The following is a 24,250-nucleotide window of genomic DNA, read 5'->3' as shown; positions in this document are numbered from 1 at the left end:
TGCAAGTTTTTGAAAATACAAAATTTGATGCATGAATAAGGACTTCCTAACACTTAACATTAGCGCTTGGACCAAAAGTGGAGCATGTGGCAAGTATCGGATTGTTTTTTCTGACACTTTTGACAATACTGCACAGATGGCTATCAGCTGGTTGACGGAAAATATTTCATAAAAAAATGTTTCACAGGAGAACATTTTGCTGAAATGATATTTCCCCCTACGGACGTATCAATGAAGGGTCAGGTTAAAGTGTTTCAATATTAATAATATGAAAACCTGAGATAAATCCACAGACATCCTCATCCTGTTATATACAGCTAACTGGATACTACACAACTAAGATACATATATTTGTTGAGAAATTAAGATGCCATAAACACACATATAAAAAAAAAAATTGGAATAAGCTTCAAAACTACTACTTACTTCAGTTTTTTATGTAGTATTACTTTGGTGAATAAAAGTACTGTAGAAAAAATTACAAGCTTTCAAAAACAATCCTAATTTTACAAGAAGCAAGATTCTTTACATTAGCAAGTTGCTGTACTGCACTGAATGTTTACTGATATAGGACACTTTACTTGAACTTCAGAGTGCAAACTTGGGAGCAATAACACTTTCTGATAACTACCATTGGTAGACGAGCATGGTGAAAAAAACAAATTATAATATTCTGATAGACTGTTGTATCATAAATAAATAAAGGCCACAATACAAGGTATAAAATTTTCAATTGCTTCAATTTATTTTGGTTAAATTATAAATATCAAATGTTCTCAGGATGAATACAGAAGTAAATCACCACGCAAGCCTGTCACTGACAGGTACCTATAGAATCATCAGACAAGATTAAAATATCCCAAGGTTAGGTTAGTCACTACCATACACTTGTTTCATTACATAATTCAACCACAAGCACACATACACATATGTACATATATTTATACATACAGATGGAGAGAAAAAGTGAAAATGCAAGAAATGAGCTATTTAATGTCAATTAAATTAAAAGCACTGACATAAGTAACCAACCACACAAGCCATGACTGATGTATGTATAATAGGTTCTTGGACTTTAGAACAGGAGGTAGTTTTCAGTTAATTTCCACTTAAAAAGTTAAGTGCATAAACATGACTGCTATGTACATTGTACTTAGTTTAAATTTTTCACAAAAATTTTTTAAAAAGTAAAAAGTAAACAAACTTAAAATATATTCTACATCTGTGGTCTACACAGATGTGGCAAAACCATACAAGTGGTACTTGACCACATGTCAACAGCAGGTAATGCCTCACTTTTCACTGGTCTGCGGCCATGCTGACAGTTTACTTGAATTCTAGTTTCCAGTTGCATGATTACCTATAAAAATTAACATTCATCAAATCACTGAATGTATTATTCTATACTTTTTTTCATATCTTTATCTTTTCTGCTTCATAATTCTTTGAGTGAAATAGTAACAGCCCCTGGAGAGGTATTTCAAGGATTTTCCAACTGTTCGTCAAGAGGGATGGTTTGCTACATTTTGTTCAGAAAGCAATACTATTAGTTTAGGAGTTAGTGTTTCTGGGGAGTGTTAGTACTATTTAGCATTGGGGCATTAGACCGATCCCAAGTAAAATTAGGCAACATGTGTAAGTTCATTAGCCAATTTGCTAAAGTAAGTTCTTTACATAGTTTATGCCCAGTTTATAGGTTTAGTATACATCTGTCCAATTTATAGGTTTAATGTACATTTCTTGTCTATAGGTAATGTACATCTGTTCAGTTTACAGGTTTAGTGTGCATTTCTTCAGTTTACATACAGGTTTAGTGTGCAAAGTTCACCTGTGCCAATTTTTCTTACCTTGTCCTAATTTCCTCTGCTGTGCATATTTTGGCGTCCATTCTCTTACCTGGGTGCTAACTAGCAGGTGTCATTAGCCTTCAATTATTTAAATACTGCAATGGTTAGTTTTTGCATCGAATATTTGTATTATTTGATAAATGATAAATCTTCTTCAAAGACAAATAATTGAATATTTGTAACTGGTTATTGTAGGTCATACATATACACCTTGTACAGTTTTCTCAGCAACATTTTGATATTTTTGCTCTTAATGACTTACAGGCTTCTGTAACCGAGTTTTCATATTGTATGTTAGTAGACCTTCTGCTTACTTATATTTGCATTTTGTATAACTTTTATTTGTATTTGCTTTCATATCTCTCTTTACTTTGAGATACTTTTCATTAAGACTCCTGCACTATCATGATGCCTAACTTAGACAGGGGGCCCCTCATCTGTTGTGTAGTAGGTTTGCTCACACGACCTAACACACACTCATCCTCAGCAGATTCATCAACTATGCAGAGATCCCACAAAGTGAAATGTGTTAGGAAAGCTTACTGGTGACCCTCACCATGCCTACTTGCCTACTTAAGAACTTAAAAAAAACTTCCCTACAGGTTCTCACACTAACAAATGACTTCGTTCCTGGCTTTTGGGCCAAGACAAGCAAGCTTCATGCTTTTTCTAGTGATTACCCATACTGGAAGGTGGAAATCTTAACGTAGTACTGCAATTTAGAGCTAGTTTTGTGGTGAATAAGGCACCATTGCAAAGTGCCTTTTGCCTTTCCCCATTCCCTCTTGTTTCCTACACCAGAGGTTACATGGATTTTTCTTTTCTGTCCAGTAAGAGCCATTGTCTTTATTAGTAGGATCAAGGAATCAAGGATAGATAGATTAAACTCTTCCCTTCACAAGCTGCTCAGAAGAGCATATTCCTGGAAACACCATCTTACTGGCTCAGACATTAGCAAAGCAGTGCAGGTTAAAGATAAGATCTCCCTCCACATCTTTCCTTCTTAAATGTAACCCAGACGTCTTAATTTATTTTAATGGCAAGTACCTGTTAATCATTTTTTTTTTATTTTCACCCAAAGGAAGGAACATATAAACTTCATAAAAAAAATTTGCTGAAGTCTAAATGCCTTATTTTACTTCTATTAACAGGTTCCTTGTTGCACACATGAGTCCCTGTCCTTCTCATTGCCTTTGGTTCATTGGTATCCTCTTTATAGATACCAAATGTCAGATAAACCAACTCTAAGTCCTTAAGAAAAACCTATATCACTCCACATAAATTGAGACAGGGACTAAACAGAACATATATGAATGATGAGTTTGTGAAGGTACAAATCTAATTTTCTAGAAACAAAAACCAATGTTTCATCACTTATTAAAAGTGTCCTTCCTACACCTTTGTTAGCAGCCTAAATATATAAAAGTGAGGAAATACAGTGGAAATGTGGATCCAGATATCACAATGTGATAGTACCAATGCTTTGCCATTTTCTGTTTGGTCAAAAAACAAATAATAAATAAATAAATAAATAATAATAAAAAAAAGTAGTGTGGAACATTTCAACTCCTTGAATTTGGGCTGCATTTGAGTAATGGGTTTGTTTGAAAAATCAATAATATGAAGATAAAATATTTATGAAAGACCCTCAGGTATGAATAAGATGTTAAACTACAAAAAACAGAAATACAGTACTTACCCTAAATACACTCCAAGATCCATGCATGGAACTAATTCATACTCTTCATAGATAGGAAGCTGCCATGTTTCATCCAAAAATGAAGCATTTTCAATTTCATATCAAAGTTCAAATGAGAACATTGATAAAGAAGGCTCAGGAATATCTCACCAGAATTTCATCACCAATAATTGAGCTTTCATCATATAAGCCTTCATTACATTTCATACGCACCTGTTTGGTAAGGTTATGGTCAAAGTTGTAACAAGTAAATTATATTCAATGAAAAGTGAATTGTATTTATAAACTTATATGAAAGTAAATGTATAAAAATCATCAAAAGAAAAATAATAAAGGAGTTTAGTGGCTCAACCATCAAGGGACGGCTAAATACAGGCAGCCCCCGGTTATCAGCGGACTTGGTTATTGGTGGTCCAGTCTTAAGCTTGTATAGCGCTGAAAGTGCACCAATTTCCAGTCATCAGCACCAATAATAGAGTATTGGTGCCGATACATACCTAAAAGAGGAGCCATTAACCGATTATTGGTGCAATAAGCGCCAAAAATTGCCAATTTTCAGTTATCTGCAATTTTCACATATCATCAAGCCGTTAGAACGGTAGTCCCCCAATAACCGGGGACTGCCTGTAGCCGACCAGACAAACCTTTAGGTTGGCCAATTCAAGACAGAAGCACATTAATGGAAAGAGGAAGATATGCAAATGCATATGGTGTAAGGGAAAAAAAAAATTTTAAAAACTTTTTTCTGTACCTTCCACGGAAGTTGAAGGTGAATATTTACAACCCTGTGTAGGGCTTTCTTCCAAGACGTTCATAAATTTTACCTAGTTAAGCATGTTTTTGCTAATAATTAATTTTATTTCATGCTGTAAAATTATAATAATAGCTCACACAATATCATAACAGATAATACTATAATCAGTAACAAATTCTGAGTATATTTATTGTAAAATATTTATGAGATTTACCAAGATGGGGACATGCAATAACTTTTGAGATATAAATGTTTTTTCTAATATTTCTTTGTATTGTTCTGTCCAAGATTACACTTAAACATAATTGACATTAAAAAAAAAATTATATTTTAATGATAAAATAAGGTTTCACATATACTTACCAAACAATTACATTAGCTGACTTCACAATTACAGGAAGGTGGGTACATGGACAGCTTTATGAACAAAAACAACAGTCATGTGCTCACATTATATATGTCTGACCGTACCTTACCTTCTGAGAGAGCAGATACAGGTAGATACTGCCTCTGGTTGGCGCTCTCATCACAAGTAAGAGACGTGGCCAGTAAAGGCCAAGGTCGTCCCTACTATAGTGGGATTTTTGCAATCATGGAAGTGCACCCAATGATTGACAAAAACAACAATAATTTGCCCTTGCCCTGTGGGCAAAAAGACCAGATAAAAACCACAGATATAAGAACTGGTGGGTACTTCAGGTACATGTACGCAGGCTTCCCACAAACTCAAAAAACCTCAAATTCAAGGCGAGGAGTTGATAAGAGGGAAAAAACCAGGTCCCCCTAGGCTTCCTCTCCCAACACCATTCCTGCTACTGACAACGGTCCCAATCTAAAGCAGTTTTCGTAAGTAGTTTCCACCTCCTTCAAATAGTGCAATGCAAACACAGATTTCGACCTCCAGAATGTTGTTTGCATAATGGAGGATAGAGACATATTCTGTCTGAAAGCCAAAGACGTTGCTACTGCACAAATCTCATGCGTCTCCACTTTCAGCACCCTAAGGGCATGTTCCTGAGTTTGGGCATGTGCTTCTCGGATCAAGCTCCTCAGGAAAAAGGACATTGTCATTTCTTTGAAAGAGGCCGAGACAGTCTTTCACCGAGCACCAGAGTCGGCTCGACTCTCCTCTCACCAGTTTCTGTCCTAGTCAGGTAGTGTCTGATGGCTCTAACACTACCTGTACATTCCTCATCTTCCGACCCGACTACATCCATTAGGTTCTTTATCTTGAAAGAACGGGCCCAAGGATTCGAAGGATCCTCATTTTTAGCAAGGAAGTCTGTTACATAAGAACAAACTGCATTGCCCTTGGCGGGGAAAACCCTCTTCTACTCATCGCCTGCAACTCGCTTACTCTTCCCGCTGTGGCTAAGGACTAGGAATAGTGCCTTCCTAGTTACGTCCCTCAAGGTTGCAGAATTCAACGGTTCGAATTGGGGGCCGTTTAAGCCCACCCCTTAAAACTACATCCAAATTCCATTCCACTTCTTCAGGCTTGAAAATCTTGGAGGAACTAAAGGATCTGATCAGGTCACTGATGTCCTGATTTGACGAAATGTCAAGGCCTCTATGCTTGAAAAACCGATGAAAGCATGGCCCTATATCCTTTATTAGTTGAAGTGGCCAACTTCTTGGTGTCCCTCAGAAATAACAAAAATTCTGCAATTTCTGTTACAGATGTCTCAGAAGAAGAGATGCTATGTCGTCTGCACCACGACCTAAAGACTTTCCACTAGGACTGGTAGAGCTTGACAGAAGAGCTTCTTCTGCAGCTAGCTATAGCTTTTGACGCCCTTCGCGAAACCAATTTTGCTCTGACCAGGTTCCTGACAGTCTGAATCCTGTCAGGGCCAGAGCGGACAACCCTTGGTGATATCGGTTGAAATGGGGTTGTCTGAGAAGCAATGGATTTTGTGGTAGTAGTCTGGGAAAATCCAGCAACAGATTGAGAAGGTCTGGGAACCACTCTTTCCTGGGCCAGAATGGCACTTACATTCTGGTGCGATTGAAGCTTGTTTAAGACCTCTCTTATCATCCCGAAGGGAGGAAAAGCGTAAATGTTCAGTCCTGTCCAATCTAGCAGCATCGCATCTGTTCTCCACGCTAGCGGTTCTGGAATCGGAGAACAAAAAATGGGAAGGCGATTGTTCCTCGATGTCGCGAACAGGTCTCATTGATGGTCTCCCCCAAAAGCTTCCAGAGGTCTGACACACACTCTCGTTCAGAGTCCATTCTGTTGGTAACACCTGATTTACCCGACTCAGTTCGTCTGCAAACAGGTTCATTCTCCCTTGTACGAATCTTGGAAAAAGGGTGATCCTCTTCTCGTTCGTCCCGGTGAGGAGATCTTCGGCTATCTTGTTGGGAGAGAATGAGTGGGTCCCTCCCTGCTTCCGTACATATGACAACGCTGTGGTGTTGTCCGAGTAGACCGCTGTGTTTCTTCCTGTGACTAAATGGTCAAACGCTTGTAGCCCTAAGAGGATGGCCTTCAATTCCTTCCCACTGATGTGCAAGGTCTTTTCTCGTTCTGTCCACAGACCTGATACTCTCTTGTCTCCTAGAAAGGCTCCCATCTGCTGTCTGACGCGTCTGAGAAGAACTGCAGGTCGGGGTTCGATATGACTAGGGAAATTCCTTCATGTAATCTTTCCCTCGAATGCCACCAACGAAGATCCACCTTTATCTCTTTCGTCAGGGGGGAAAACTAGTGAGTCCGACTGTGTCTTCCGAGACCAATTTGCTTTCAGGAAGAACTGGAAGCGGTCCTCAATGTGTTAGGGTGTCCTAACCTGACCAAAACTCTCCACTGGAATAAAACCAGGGTCCCGAGGTAGGCTCATCCATTCGAGCGCTGAGCAGGACAGGTGAACCAGAAATTGCTGGACTGTCAACAGGCAGGACTCTATCCTCTTCAGGGAGAGAAAAACCCGAAAAGCTAGAGAGTCTAGTATCATCCCTAAATAGGGAATCCTCTGAGTTGGAATCAATTGGGACTTCTCCGTGTTTATTATGATACCCAATTGTTGTGTCAAAGTAAGCGTCTTCTCCAAGTCCTTCACACACTGACGACTGGATCTGGCTCTCAGGAGCCAGTCGTCTAAGTAAAAAGCTGTGTTGATCCCCATCAAATGCAGCCACTTTCCCAGAGGAGCCAGAATCCGAGTAAATACTTGATGGGCGGTTGACAGACCGAAGCAGAGGGCTCTGAACTGGAAGACTCTCTTCTTGAAGACGAATCTCAGGAACTTCCTGGAGTTCTGATGGATGGGGACATGGAAGTATGCATCCTTCATGTCGAGAGATACCATCCAGTCCCCCAGTTGGATGGCTGACATTACCAATCAACTGGTTTCCAATCGGAATTTCGTCTTCCGGATGAAGACGTTCAGAGTACTTATGTCCAAAACAAGTCTCCATCCCCCTGATGCCTTGAAGACTACGAAGAGCCTGTTGTAAAACCCTGGGGAGTTCGTGTTTGTCCTTTGCACTAGCACACAGTAAAAGGAAAAGCAAAAAAGTCTTCACGCAGTGAAGCAAACCAAGCATATGACAGAAGCGGGCAGAGAGGCGAGCAATACGTCCATCCACCAACGCGGCCGAAAGCAAAGTGACTCCTCTCCTCGCAGTCGAGCTGACCGTCAGCTGCCGGACAAGTAGTTAACTACCGAACCCCCTTGTTCGAATCTTACGACCGGTTCAGCTGCCGCTAAGTACCTTCCTATTGTTAAAGGACCGAGGGTTTGTATACGTATCGGAACAATGTAGTTTTATTATTACTATTATCATTATTATTATTATTATTATTATTATCATCATTATTATTATTAACAACAGAAAATATCAATGAACATTTTACATACTATGTGTGTGTGTGTGTGTTTCTCAAAGAAAATACTTATAACGCTTCGAGCGAAACAGAGAGAGGAAATTACCACTATGACATACATATCTTGTGTGGAGAGAGAGAGAGAGAGAGAGAGAGAGAGAGAGAGAGAGAGAGAGAGAGAGAGAGAGAGAGAGAGAGAGAGAGAGAGAGAGAGAGAGAGGAGTTATCCTTAATTAAGAGTGTGAAATGGATAGATTATTGTATTTCTTTAAAATACTATCATGTAATATGAATTTTGTAATTACAGTTACATTAATATTATTATTAATATTATTATTATTTGAAAGTATTAAAAACATATAGCACATGTACTATAAAATTCTTGAGTCTCAGTAAAAGAGAGAGAGAGAGAGAGAGAGAGAGAGAGAGAGAGAGAGAGAGAGAGAGAGAGAGAGAGAGAGAGAGAGAGAAATTGCATGAACACTTGGTGGCAACAACACAACAGCTCCTACCCCTCCAGTCCCATTAGTACTTGATAACTGACAGCTTTAGGTACCTGGAGTTAGAGAGAGAAGACTGGGATTTCCTTCATTCTTATATAATTTTTCAAATTTATAAACTAAAACCTTACTAATTCACATTAGTATTTTCCTTAATTAATTGATTTTATTGCTGTATACATTAATATTAATATATGAAAATAGTAAATCATTTATTTATCATACAAAAAAAAAACACATCTCTGTAGGAGAGAGAAGAGAGAGAGAGAGAGAGAGAGAGACCGAGAGAGAGAGAGAGAGAGAGAGAGAGAGAGAGAGAGAGAGAGAGAGAATTACTATTTTATTATTATGTGATATCATTTAATCTTATTGAACTTACTAATACAGTATTATCAATATTAGTATTTGAAAATTAGTAAATAATTTTTGTACCATAAAAATGTATTTAGTCATGAAAATAACATCAAAATACACTAATTAGTGATTATTTTCGCCGGAAAAATCCCGCAAATATGCAAATCCCCCGCAAATAATGGGTAGACATGCCCCAGAGAGAAATCCGCAAATCCGGGGAACGTGAATACAGGGGGTCCCCTGTGTAGCCATGGGTCATCTACTACATAAGTGGGGGCCTCATAGCGGAGGATATTTCCGAACGCTAATGAGAGGACTAAACAAATATATGCCCCTGCCCAGGGTGTCACCACTAACAATACAATAAAACCAGAGAAAAAACAAACACTTTCACCTACACTTATATACGTATTAAAATTACCCCAACCATAAAAACCGGTGGATACCCAGGTACACTGTAACCCCAGACGTCCCAAGAACACAACATAAAATCAAGGCAAAATGTGAAAAGGAAGACACGTCCTACACTCCCTCTCCCAATACCATGACAACCAACAACAAAGGTCCCAAGGTACTGCAATCTTTATACATTGTTTCCAAGTCCCGAAGATAAAAAGAAGCAAATACCGACTTGCAACTGCAATAAGTCGCTTACAAAATGGACGTAAGAGAAAGATTATGTTTGAAAGCGAATGAAGTCGCTATTGATCTGACTTCATGTGCCTTTACTTTCACTAATCTGATATCCTCCTCTGCTACTTGAGCATGTGCTTCTTTAATTATATCCCTCAGAAAGAAGGATAATGCAATTTTTGTAATTGGCCATGAAGGTTCCTTGACTGAGGTCCAGAGGTTACTAGATGGACTAGACCTCTAATCTTTTCCGTTCTGTTAAGATAATACTTAAAGTGCTCTTACAGGGCAGAGCACACTTTCTTCATCTTCCGATCCTAGAATTCCTGACAGACTTAATTTCAAAGGATTGAGGCCAAGGTTTAGCAGCATTCTCATTTTTAGCGTGAAAACCCTATGTGAAAGAACATATTGCGATGCCTGCCGCAAAACTGACTTTTGTCCATTGCTTGTATCTCACTAACTCTTCTAGCTCTTGCAAGAGCCACTAAGAAGAGTTTTCTTTGTCAAATCACGAGAAGATGCTGAATCTTGGGGGTTCAAACTGAGAACAAGAGCCACTTTTGCACTATATCTAAATTCTATGAGACAAGTTCTGTGTTTCTTTTCTTCGTATCAAAGGATTTAATGAAGTCCAAAATATCTTTATTTGTGGATAAAAATACCTCTGTGCCTGAACACTGGGGAAAGGATTGCTCTGAATCATGGTAGAAGATAATCCTTTTGTTTCCTTCAAAAATAAAAGGAAGTTAGCAATCTCTGTTAAAGATGTTTTAGTAGAAGAGAATCTATTGCTTATGCACCAGTTTCGGAATATTGTCCACTTGCTTTGGTATACGTCAGATGACGACTAAAGTCTGCATTTGGAAAACCTTTTGCTCTGAGGAGTCTTTCGATAGTTTGTACCCTGTCAGAGCCAGAGGACAACTTTTGATGAAAGTAGTTGAAATGAAACAAAGAGAGTAGTTAAAATGAGAGAGAGAGAGAGAGAGAGAGAGAGAGAGAGAGAGAGAGAGAGAGAGAGAGAGAGAGAGAGAGAGAGAGAGAGAGAGAGAATTGAGTGTGGTGCATGAGCCAGAATTTGATCAACAAAACCTTAGTCACAGGAGTTGAACATAACACCATCACAATTAAAATCTTAAGACCGTCATAAAATCTTTAACCTGTGACTTCGCACCAAACTTGCTCAGCTTCTAGAAAGAATGCAGCTTCGCCTCCCGGAGGAGGTATTAACATGTTAAATTATTGATTCCGCCTGGAAAAGGAGGAATTAACATGTTAACCCCACCTACAGTGGATGGGGACAAGATAAGGAAACACCACTCCACGAATCAAGAATCCAGTTGGGAGGAGAACCAAGATCTACACCGCCTAAGGAGGTGGTGCCGAATTTGAACCGAGGGTGGCTGAATTCCAGACCGACAGAAGAAGAAAAAGTGGACTTGCAGCCGTCATTGAGCACAGGAGCAGGAATATTGCCAGAGTCCAACAATAGATTTATAAGTTTTGTAGTTGCATGTGTACCTCTGATTCTTTGCACACTAAAGAAACTGCTGTTCATCTCATTCAAACTTCTCCAGAGACTACGCCTTAACCTAATAAGATTACTAATCCAGAACTAACATTAAGAAGACGCATAAAGTAAACATAGGACCAGACTGCAGAACGCATTATCAAGAAGAAAAAGCAGGCAAGCGATCATATAACTCGAACACTCTACCTTGCAAAATGCACCACATAAAAATTGGTGCACTGCGTAACAGAAGCTTTCTCTTTTGAGGTGGGGGTCTTGGAAAAGTCTACAGTAGGACATATTAGTTCTGGGAACCATTCCCTCAAGTAGCCAAAATGGTGCTATCAGGATCATTGGTACGTTTTGATGACGCTGGAATTTGTTCAATACTTCCCTGATCATTGTGAACAGGGGAAAAGCGTAGAAAAACTTGTTGGACCAATCAAGTAGCATGGCACCTGTTGCCCATGCTCAAGGATCCGGAATTGGGGAGCAAAAAAAAGTGGAAGTCGAGTTTTCAACGGTTTTCGTCGCAAAAAAGGTCCAACATTGGTGTCCTCCAGAGTTTCCATAAGTCTAAACATACCAGTGGATCTAAGGTCCATTCTGTCTGAATGACTTTATTCCTGCAGCTCAGCTAGTCTACCAAGACGTTCATTTTTCCCTAAACAAACCTGGTCAACAACGAAGTCTGATTTTGTTTCGCCCATACGACAAGGTCTCTTCCTACCTCGCAAAAGGAGAATGAATGTGTTCCTCCTTGTCTGCTTATGTAAGCTAGAGAAGTTGTGTTGTCCAAGTGGACTGCAACTGTCCTTCTGGACGCTACTAAGGAAAGATCCATCAGGGCCAATTGTATTGCTTTTAACTCCTCAACACTTACATGCCAACGAAGTTGATCCTTCGACCACATCCCGGAGATTTCTTTGTTTTCTAAGAGAGCTCCCCAGCCCAGATCCAATGTGTCGGAATAAAAGTTTAAGTCTGGGTTCTGAGGAAAAAGAGACTTCCCTACTAGTAACCTGTCTCTTGATTTCCACCAACGTAGGTGTTTCTTGATTTCCTGGGTGATCGGAAACTTGAATGAGTTGGGATGTCTACTTCTGTCCCATTTGTCTCTTAGGGAGAACTGAAGGACTCTTAGATGAAGTCTCCCTAGGGAGACAAAATGCTCTATTGAGGCCTACGTCCCAAGGAGACTCATCCAGCCGTTGGCCGTGCAATATTGAACACATTAATACTATTTACATTACATATTCCTCACGAGGAATTATCGTTTTTGGTTTTCGTACATTTTGGATATCGGAGATTCTGGAAAGGATTATGCACAAAAACAGAGGTTCCACTGATATCTTGCCCAATTTTAGGTGTATCCCATTTTTAGCCAAAGCTGTGTTCAAAAGGAATACGTATCTCGTTCTACTAAAGATAAAAATCACTAACAACACTTTCTGCTGAAGAGATACACACTTAATGCATAGCAATGAATGAAAGAAACAAGAAAATAAGCAAACAATAAAGAAGACACAACTGGGGATTTCAAGAGCACATTGATTTTTCCTTGATGGAGACTATGGGATTTGTCCACACAGGAACAGTACTACCTTTTTGAAAGCAAGCGAAGTGTCTGGGATGATTTTGCGACCATGAAACAGTGAATTATGTATAATAGGTTTGTTCTAACAATCAATTTCTTTTGTTTTGCCAGAAAATTTTCAAAGATTACAAGACAATTCTTACTATTGTTTCAACAGGAACATGGAGACATTTGGCTTTAAGGGCAGCTCTGATAAACAGACGGCCACGTCCCTGAGGAGTTGCTACGCACTGGTTAACTGGATACGGGGGGGGGAATTCTACTGTTCGCTTAAAACTACTAACTCAACCTGCAAATAAAACAAACTTTCATCAAGAGTGAAACTTTTTACAAGTTGCACTAAACAATATTTTAAATATATTTTACACTGGTACACGCATGCCATCTTTTATGAATTCCTTGTTGGGAGAGCGGGTTACATGCTCACCTACCGATTTGGTAGTTCAAGTTCGTTTCCCCGCTCTGCCAACGTGGAATCAGAGGAATTTATTTCTGGTGATTGGAAATTAATTTCTCTATAAAAACATGCTTCTGATCCCACAATAAGCTGTAGGTCCTGTTGGTAAGTAACCAATGGATCCTAGCCACGTAAAAAATATCTATAACCCTCCTGGCCAGCCCTAGAAGAGCAGTTAATCAGTTCAGTGTCTGGTTAAACTAAGATAACTTTATGCATATCTTCTAAAAGAATGAGCTTCCATGTAATTCAGTACTATGCCTTAAAACAAAAATTTATGAATAATTTAAGTGTTTTTTATATGCTGATCTTATTCCATAAATTCCTGTTATTAAAACCTGACTATTTTTTATACTATGCACTCTTGTAACAGTTCGACACTGGTATCAAGAAACTTAACTAGTTGGGATGTCTCTTGATCGGTCCCTTATGGATATTTGTACACTTATAATTATTTAATACTAAAAATTCTAAATTCAATAGATACATTGAGCAGTGAAAATTTACCCTTCTGATGTTTGAAAAGTTTTGTTGATCCAAGCCCAGAATCACGGCGGGTGATGCCAAAAGCCGAGTGAACTTGGTTGTTCATTCCTTTACGAAATATTTCTTCCAAGACTTGGCACATTGGTAAGAGGAATGACTGTGTATCTGTAAGAGTGCCATTTGCAGATGCCTTTGTAGCCTCTAGGGACATGACCTGTGATGAATAAATAAAGAATCAGTAAGCAAATGAATGATACAAATCAGATTCAATACCTTCAGCATTCTGGGAATATGTTCATTAACAAAAAATGAAAAAAAAAAAAAACTTCTACAACAATCATAATAGCAGATCTTAAAACTATATACTACTGTAAATTCTTTACAAAAAGATTTAAAAAAAACATTACAGCTCTAATATCAAGACTATCACAACTAAAATAAATCCTAAAAAATCACTGCTGAGACCTTTCCTTTTTTTTATAGCAATTTCAATTCTATGAAAAACAGAGAAAATGAAAGATTGTTTCTGATCCAACTATGTACCACACATTGGCCTATATGGTAGTATACTACCATAGTATTTAATCATGCTTAGAACTCATTTTAAATATTAACTGCTCACTGCACCAAGCTGAAATGTGCAAAGGTCCTTGGATAAAGCACTATAGTACTAAGCACAGGACAGCTTAGCACTAGTGTTACTAATCAGCATGGTAGGCTTCCTCTATGGTACTGGATCTGGCGCTATGGTTTCGGTCATGATTAAGTTTGTCTGGAGTTTACCTCTGATTGCACTATAACAATTACACCCCCTAGCATGTTCCGGCAATTAAAGTGAATGCACCAGAGGGTAATTCTTGTACAACTGAGGTCAAATAAAATGTGACTGTTATAAAATAGTCTAAAATTTATTCAGACCCTTACCTCATTGGAGACAATCAGATTTTTAACAAAAATTTAACACCATTCGATCTAAAGGATAACTTTTCTCAGTAAAAATAATTACGCTTCAAATACAACTTCATCATTTTGATAATCTGAGGTGGCAATAGTCTCCAGATGCATCCCAGATGTCCCCCTACACACCATACATAAGCACAAAACTTGAAGTGATTGGAAGGAGGGCTAATTTGTTGTAAATGGTTTGTATCTGAAAGAAAAAATTTATTCATAATAAAATATAGTTTTACAAAACCCATTAATTTGCATTAGCCTAGTAGCAATCGGTCCCTTTGGAACATCAGACATAGTGATGATGGTCGGGGTGTCTCAAATCCCAGAGGGGGAGATACCACAGACGGAGGCGTCAGGAGGGTCACTGCGGTCCTGTCACCACCATGGGTGTTGTAGTAGTTGGATGATAGTACACTAGATGCAGAACCTTTACAAATGCTGTAGTGGTGACTGAGGTGGTTGTGGGGGTCTCCACTACGCAAGTCATGACAGGCAGTCAGGTGCATCAGCAAGACCTGTAACGATGGGGTTCCCGCTCTACTACGATGCAAAGAGGTCCAAGGTCGGCCCCTCCGTCAGACCTGAAGAAGGAACCATGACATTAGCTAGTGGGGGAGGATAGGTTTTGACCAGAGGGGAAGACCTCTGTACTGAGGGTATCATGAATCTTTGCCTCTCCTCCATCCTCCTCGCTCGACGAATTTGGCGAGGAGGGAACAAGAGGAGAAAGTTAGCCGGGTAATGGAGACGAGGATGAAGGGTACGGCACTGAGGGAGACGCCAGGGGTGTGTGACGCCTCCAACTGTGTCCTGGAGCCCTTCCTCCGGTAACGTTTACTCCCTGCAAACTTCATCCACTACACACAGGACCATGACATAACACTCATCACAAGTTAACTCTGGGTTGCAATTCTCCCCCCTGCAAGATGTGCAGAGAGCATGAGCATTGACATCCATAGACGACAGCCAGTTATTGCACTTCTTGCCACCAAACCCCAGACACATGTGCTTGGGAAGGGAGGCTTTAGAAGCTGGCTCAAACTCAAGGGTTTGCACGTTGCAATTCACAAAAACAGCAAAACACATGCATGGGCACTGGAAAACACAAAAAGGAATAATATCACCATACTAATACACAGGCAGTATTACAGGTAAGCTCAGTGATAGTCGGGCAGAGAGCAATGCAATACATTTCCGAACAAGACAGCAGCCGAAAGCAAAAAGTGATTTGCAATGTACCAGTTTCCTCTCAACTACTGAACTACCAATTGCTATAAAAAGTCTAGTGGGCCGTTTCCAGCTTTTTGCTGAGAGGCATCCTCATGTAAAGGACAAAGGGGTCAGTATACAGTGTTGGAACAATTTTCTGTTCAAGAATTTCACAAGAAATGGTAGCTAGGTAGTATGATAGAATGTGAGATCATAATCTACACCAATGGTGGGAAACCATGCACTAAACAGTGCATGTCAATTAGGTATGAGTAAAAAATAGCACTCATCACCCAAATTAGGTAATTCATGGCTGGAGTGCAAAACCAGAGGAAAACTGAACTGTCTGCAAGTGCATCATGCCTACAGTGCTAGTTTAGGTTATTGCCACTACATAGTAGCTATATCTGTAATATATTACATTTTGTATACAGATAAATTCCATATCTGTAAATAAACCCATGACCCAAGGGGTCATTGGCGAATTAGGAGTGTAATCTAAAGCGCCATAACAGGGACGTGAAAAACTAGACCATGCTATGCAATGCTTGCAGTAGCCTGGTTTGCATTTGCCTGCATAAACATTTAGGTTTGTCTTGTAAACAGGTCACAATACACTTCCATGGGAAGCAGTTGACCTATTCACCTGTAGCGGAAACATGTGACTTCCAAGCCGTATGGCTACGTGTTCATTTTATTCTTGTTATTCTATAAACGCTGAGATAGCTAGTGTTACGCTATCGACGCGATCCTCTTGTATAGTTCAGTTCAACTTAGATTTCCCAACTGAGCGGTCATCCGACCAACCTTTCTATACTCCAGTGATCGAGCTAGAAATAAAGTTGTTAATAAGTTAACTCAGTCCGTTTGAGTCATCTCCCTTATTCTGAAGAAGAACCAAAATCTACTAGATATCACTCAGACGAGAAGGGGAAAAAGAACCACAATGCTTGCGTATAACCGTCGCAAGAAAAGACATACAAACTGTCGCCGTCCTATACCATTGTAAGAGGTGGACAGCCGACAGTAAGATATCTATAGCCTTGGTCTACTCAATGTAACGGCACTAGCCTATAGAATTAAAAGGGAGAGCTATAAATCACTCATCATATCATTAAGTATTTGGGTAGGTAGCCTATTCCCTATACCTGATTCATGATGCAAACCCTAGGTAACGAATCCCTACCGTTAATAGGCTTATAGGATAGCCCTAGGTATGTAGGCCCAGACAGGCTAGGCCTAGTATAAGAATAGCATAGGTATACCTAGTAGCTAGCATTGCCCTTAAGTTAATCTATAGGTATAAAAGGTAAGCCTACCATTACGTAGGTTTGTGATAACCCATTCAAACCACACCATAGGTAGCTATTAGTAGTAAGATAAAAATAACTCTTTATAGAATAGCCTAGCCTTAGCCAAAATCACTCCGACACAGCCTAAGCTTCCAGTGGTTTAGACCTAAGCTTGGCATACTAGTATACTAGTACCTAAGGTTGCCTTAACAAAACTCGAACCTGGGTAGTACTACCTACCTATTATAGCTAAGGAGACTCGTCTGGATTTATACCCTCATCTGAATTGGAATTAACCAAAATTTCTGTGTAAGAATATAATGGCTTCCGATCCACGAATTATGCCTAAAACACTTTTAGCCTAGGTAGGTTATTACCCCCGAGTTAGGCTAAGCCTAGATTAGCTTTGTTAAACCCACCAATGAAGCTCATGTAGCTAGTAAGAAGTTTCCCAGTTTCCTTGTGACAAAATGACTGAAAATACCGTGACACATAGGTATACCTATAACAACATCAACTGGCACGAACACATTTACCTTTTAATTCTTTAATGAGCGGGTCAGTCACCGACATCCTGCCAAATCGGTTTCCGGAAGGAAGAGCGATTTCTTTCGGGACAAAGTGACAGATCGTTGTTTACGCTGCGGCTGAGCAACGTTCAGCTGAGAACTACGACTACGAGACTTCGGCGAGTGGCGACTGTCAGCAAGTGAACTTGTTTTGAGAAAACATTCTGTTATCAATAAAGAACAGTTTTTCATAAAACAAAAAATCCTTTAAATGAAGGGTTTTCGGTTCAAACTTTGTTATATATACGTGGTAACATAGACAACTCTTCGTGTGCAACTAGTAAGCAGATTAATTTTATTTGGGAGAATAGTACTCCAAAACACGATAATGAGTGTTTTGAGCCAATTATGGTCATAGGATTTTCGTAAAAATCCCCATGGCATTCAATTTGTGAAAGGTACTGTACGTTGTTCAACAGACCGAATCAGTTATCAATATATGATGTATATGTGTAATCACATTGACACGTGAGTTAATATTACACATATATAGTAGGTACCATAAGGAAAATCCTGACCAGTCTCGTCTCCTTATACCTGAGGGCTGATACATAATGGTAGAAATTTACAATATTTAAGTATGGGTATTTCTAAGTACGTTTTGGGGATGGTAAAAAAGTAAACACAGACTGCTGGAAATTAAATATTCACTCATTGCATGTGGGAATTGAGAATTGTCGGATTTCGGGTTCGATTGGACTGAAATGAAATTTACAAAATAAATTACAAATCTGTTACTTTTGAAAATTAATGGGTCGAGTTTATGCATGCCTTTACTGATATTCAGATACTTATACTAAACTACGTTCCAGTTTACTCATGGTCGTTTTCACCTAAATAAATGAATATTGTGTTGGATGTTTGTTGTTGTTTTAGATTAAGCTGGCCTTATGCCAGCACGGGCTCTTGCTCATAGAGCAGCCCGTAGTTTGCCCATTTTTGAATTACGTACTTATGCTGTTTAATTCTTACTTCTAAATTCTTGCAAGATTGGTTGATAAAACGAGAGGCAATCCAAACATGGAATTTTATTATGTTGTTCCTTTCCTTGGGGCCATTTTTTTATTAGCATTCCTTTTAGTGTGTAATTATAAGAAAAAACGAGGTTGACCTTATAAGATTTTAACAGTGATTTTATGGTTTCAAAACTGCTAAGATAAGGAAAGCAAATAATGTTCTTATGCGTATATTTCCCTGCGTTGTTACACTATAAAACGTTTGTGGGCTTGGTATCATAGCAAATGTTCTTATATGTGAAGAATAACCAAATAAATATGTCCCTATTTTTCTTATGTATTTAATTTCTTGATCCAAATATTTGTAATTAAGTTGTTGGTTGGTTGCCTATAGATACTGAATTTACATTCAAATGGTTTTCTATGTATAATTAAAACATCTAAGACAGGCAAGCAATTGTCTTTTTCCAATTCTAAAGTAAACTTAATTGATGGTAGGCTACATGGTTATTCACATGAGACAGTTAATCATTTACATCGATACCAGCAGGCAAAGTAGTTAAAATATCATCAACATAACAATACTACATTAAAAGAATATAAATGATATTAGGTAAATTGCGCTTTCCCAAGAATTCCATATACAAGTTTGAGAGGAGTGGTGATACAGGGTTGTCCATTGCCATACCAAAATATTTGTTGATAAAATTCACTATTGAAAATATCAAATTACAATCACAAATGCACAACTTCGTGAGTGAAAGATACTTCTAAGAACATTCTTCGCTTGCTTATTTGAGCAGTTTTGAAACCATAGGATCATTGTTAAAATCTTTTAAGGTCAATCTCGTTTTTTCTTATGATAACGCACGAAAAGGAAAAATGCTAATGAAAAATGGCCCCAGGAAAGCAACAACATAATATAAAAAATTCCATGCTTGGGTTGTCCCTCGTTTCAAATCAGCCATTCAAACATGGATTTAGATGTAAGAATTAAACAGCATAAGCATTCTGTCAAAACTAGGCAAGCATCCAATGCAACATTCATTCATTTAAGTGAAAGAACTAGAGAATAAAACTGGAAGTCAGTTCAGTAATTGCAAGATCAAACGCCATTATACAACTTACTCCCAATTGTGATTTTAATATTAGCTCTGGCCTGTATTATCTGGACCTTGCATAAGTAACATTTAAGAACTATCCTAAAGATAAAATTAGAGACTTAATTACAAATTAGTTACCTTATAGATGCATTCTTTATGTATGTATGCTTAATATATATTATTTGTGAATACGTTTACCTTACGAAAAAGGTTTTATTATTTACCAAAATGAGATTTTGTGTGTGGTCAGTTACCAATCTGTATAATCTCTAAATTGCCTTGTCCCTGCTTCTGAGTTGGACTTAACCTTTTGCAAACCGTTCAAATTGTACCCTGTTTAGGAAGATACCAACTCTCCAAGTGTGTTATATTCTAGGATATATAATCCCTATCTGTCATTTATACGACCTGTCTTTGTAAACTTATCTTCATAAATATTTCAGTCTGCTAAGTAAAGAACATAGAGTCAAAAGACCTCACAGTATAAACTCCTTCGTTTCACTTCCTTTCATGGCTGTTACCTTTAATTAGATATTCATCACGTTCCAAATTTCGTGTTTCAGTCATACATACACACACATATATACATATATATGTATATATATATATATATATAGTATATATATATATATATATATATGTGTGTGTGTGTGTGTGTGTGTGTGTGTGTGTGTGTGTGTGTATATACGTATATATATATATTGCTACTTTCAAAATACATGTTTCCCTCTTTGAAATGTATGTAAGATTGTGCAACATTTTTTCAAATTCCTAGATAGCTTAGAATAGGATGTTTTAAAGTGTGTGTTCAGATTTCGCATTACATATTGTAAAAGAATATATATATATATAACGTAAAAAGAGAGAGATTTTTACTTTGTCTTTTTGAAACTACGAATGTTTAACTTTTATGTCGACACTTTAAGATTGGAGTGTCTGCGAGATCCATTGCTTCCCTATTCTGTCAACGCGTTTGATAGCGAGCGAGCTCAAATCTGCGTTGTTATCAAAACTGTCAATCTTAATTGTCGCTCAGCCTCTGTTTCGATCGGGTACGTGTCTTTTTTTTTTTTTTTTTTTTAACAGACTGGACTCGTACGCCTATGCCTTAGATCAAAACCACGTGCATATTACACATTTCTTTATGAAGATTGCATCAGATTTCGAAGATTCGAGAAGAATTATTGTCTCTGTCCAGTTTTCGCAAGGGAAGATGATTACATTCTATCTTGAGACCTCGAGGCAGTCACGATCTCTCTCTCTCTCGCTCGCTCTCTCTCTCTCTCTCTCTCCCGCGACATCCTTGAGATTATATAACGTAACGTAAATTGGCCTCACTCGTAACTTGTGAGAATTTCATATTTGATATTTCTTAGAGTTTGTTTAGTGTTATTTCATTTCTTTTGTGGAATCTGAACAAACATCATTTTGTAACGGCGCCTGGTTTTTGTGAAATTGTGTAAGACAAGACTGCAGCAGAGAAAGAAGTTGGTATACCAAAAAGGTAAAGTGTTATATTTTTATTAGTTGCAACTAATAACGGATAGGAATTGTGTTTAACTAATAATGGATAGGGAGTGTGGTTAACTAATAATTGTTAGGAAAACAGTGGTTAAACTAATAACAGATGGTTGTGAAGGTTTGGTAAAAACTGTTGGTACAGTGTTTTGAGTGGAAAAAATTTACACTTTTACACATTATGTATTTTTGTGTTTGTGATTGTTCCATTGTTTGTGCACTTGTTCATTTTTTTTTATTGAAGTGTGTCTTTTTATTTTATATTTTCATTTGCATTCACAATTTAATTGACTTAGTTATTTTCATTGCTTTATCATTGCACATTTAATTAAATTTAACACTTGTGAATTAATTTGCATTTACTTAGAATTTTTTTCAAGATTTATTGTTGTTTAGCACTTGTGAATTAATTTCAGATTTTCAATTATTGCCAATACTTTTGAATTTTGATTGAATTAATTTTCTTGAATTTTGTGATAATTAATTTTGATTTAATTTTACTTAATTTGATCAAGAATTAATTAAATTTTACTTTGTTTTCAAGTAACAGTAATTTCCCTGATATTGTGAATTTCACTTATAAATTTTGATTTAATAATAAATTTTTGTATTTAAAATTTTTATAAGTGTTTTCTTTATCTTACACCGTATAAGTATATTTGATTATGATTATATTGATGATAGGTAGAAACATAGAGTGGTAATTGATTGCTGTTCCTTCAATTAACTTGAAGTGACTTAGAACCAGGGGGAGGGAAGTACTTAGACTTCTGAAATCGGGAAATACTTAGAACTTTTAAAGTTGTTGATGGAGTGATGCCCTTTGATTAATTTGATTACCTTACAAGATTACCTCACACCTGTTTTGATGAACTTAGTCTGATTTTCTGCAATACTGGTAAGTGTCAAGGGATCACTGTTGCCTTTAGAGTATTCAGTCGTTTAAACGTGTTATGAGGGTTCAGGTGTCTGGCTTTTGGTGAGGTAATATTTGATGCAGGGTAACCAGATACTTGGCACTTCGTAACAATATATATATATATGTGTGTGTGTGTGTGTAGTGATTTTCTGTTCCCTTTTCCAATAATTTTCCAGTTTGATAGTTATAAACGTTATCACAAGAATTACATTAGATTGGACATATACATCTTGCAGTATTGTCGGAATAGTTCTGTATATAAAGTGCTTATTTAATTTCATAATTGTTATTAGATCCTAGATAACTCTAAAATTCTTGAGAGGTGGAGGAATACCTTTGAAAATATTACTATATTGGAGTACAAGCAGGTTCTGTGTGTTTGTAAGTTTCTTTGATTTTATTATGAAGTCTTTTTGCTGCTCCTAATACGGAATCAGGGAATGTCTTGCCTGCATTCCTGATTATGTCATATACAGGACTACTTACATATAATGCGCTTTAGATCATGAATGTGAAAACTGATTTCCTAACTTTATTTCTTTGGCCAGAGTAAAAACGCACAAAGGCAAAAACATTTGTTGGATGTTAGGCAATCCAAAAGGGATAGGCTATGGTCATTTTCCATTTCCTTTTTCTTTAGCCTCATCAACTGCAATAATTACGAAACTTTCTAACTTCAACAAAATGGCCACATTTTATTTACAAGAAAATTGAATGCTCAACCAACTCCTAAAAAGAATGCTAGCTGTAAAATCACTCACAATTAACGAGACCTAGCCATTGTTCTGGTTACTTGGCCACCACGTCAGATTTGCTGCCATTTCCTTTCTAGGTATATAAGACTCAGTTCCTTTTATTAGTGGTATGACGATGAAGAAGAAAGATAACAATATTTATTCAAATTGTTCATATATTTCTTATCCTCGAATAGTTAACAGTTATCCATGAGCAAAGGATTGCATCTCATGGAAGGGCTAAACTGACCTTCAACCTTTCTTGTTTGTATTAAGTCTTTATTGAGTGACATTGTCTGCAAATCTATTATGAAAAGATGATTAAGTTTTTTTTCAAAATAATGGGAAAGCCTGAAACTTCGATTTCAATTCGAAGGTTAACAAATATCCTTTGATAAAATTCAACAGAAACTTACTAAATTCATCAGGCAGGTACTAAGAATTAGTGCCCTATTGTTAACTGCCTTTACACAAACAGTGATGCTATATTACAGTACAATTCTCCCCATAGCGGGTAGTGCCGTCAGTGCACCTCACATGTCGCACTGTTAGGCATTAGTTAGGGTCTTTGCAGCGTCCCTTCGGCCCTTAGCTTGCAATCTCTTTATTCCTTTTACTATACCTCAGTCAATATTCTCTCTTCGTCAGATTTATTACCTCTAACAATTGTTTCATAATGCGGCTGCGAGATTTTCCTCCTGTTACACCTTTTCCAACCTTCTTACTGGCAATTATCGTTTCAGCGCAGATCGATCTCATAGTCCCATCGCTTTGGTCTTTGGCCTAAATTCTATTCTGTTCTATCCAAATGATATCACAATTCTTGAGTTTGGTGATAAAGAATAAGGTGAATGATCTAATGAGTATAATTAGTTTCCATTACAACAGATCTGAACATCTAGGAAGAAATAGTTGGCAACCTTAGATATGGACAGGCTTTTAATCACTAATTGTAAGCTTCGCCCATGGAGTGTAAAAGCCCAAGACCATTCTGATAATTATGTCCTTTGTACTTGCATCATCAACGAACAAGCGCATTGTCCTGAAATCAGATGCCCTGTGAAAGTATCACTCCCACATCAGTGATCTGAACATCGGACTGAAGCAGTGGTGGACGGCATCTCTGAGGACCTGCATTTCGCTCACGACCTCTCCAAAGACGCAGGCAAATTTCCTACCGATGTGATCCTTCGTGCAGATGTGAAAAGAAGGCGTCTTCCGTTGGCCTACCCCCACTGGCGCCAACCACAAGACCCGCCCTCTTTTCACTGATGTGATGGCCACCCACTCCAATCCCGGATCAGACCTGTATGCTGATGGTGTT

General features: G+C 37.9%; 2 protein-coding genes and 1 pseudogene across 2 annotated transcripts in view; 1 reads left to right on the top strand and 2 right to left on the bottom strand.

Annotated features, from left to right (window-relative positions):
- LOC135212397 (uncharacterized) overlaps nt 1–17,818 on the bottom strand; it is a 46,527-nt pseudogene extending 28,709 nt beyond the window's left edge.
- The window catches only part of LOC135212649 (uncharacterized), a 209,210-nt gene that overhangs the window by 114,932 nt on the left and 70,028 nt on the right, over nt 1–24,250 (top strand). The gene's annotated exons all lie outside the window — the stretch shown is intronic.
- The window catches only part of LOC135212650 (uncharacterized), a 1,570-nt gene continuing 1,051 nt past the window's right edge, over nt 23,732–24,250 (bottom strand). The window contains 3 exon segments of the mRNA XM_064246277.1: nt 23,732–24,030; nt 24,033–24,132; nt 24,134–24,250. The exon segment at nt 24,134–24,250 is cut by the window's right edge and continues 246 nt beyond it. Of these exon segments, the coding sequence (XP_064102347.1) occupies nt 23,975–24,030; nt 24,033–24,132; nt 24,134–24,250 (273 nt within the window). The 3' untranslated portion in view covers nt 23,732–23,974.

The sequence above is a fragment of the Macrobrachium nipponense genome, chromosome 41 (assembly GCF_015104395.2).
Source record: "Macrobrachium nipponense isolate FS-2020 chromosome 41, ASM1510439v2, whole genome shotgun sequence".
Taxonomy (NCBI): Eukaryota; Metazoa; Arthropoda; class Malacostraca; order Decapoda; family Palaemonidae; genus Macrobrachium; species Macrobrachium nipponense.
Note: the sequence above shows the minus strand (reverse complement) of the source record. Positions and strands in the feature narration are given on the sequence as shown.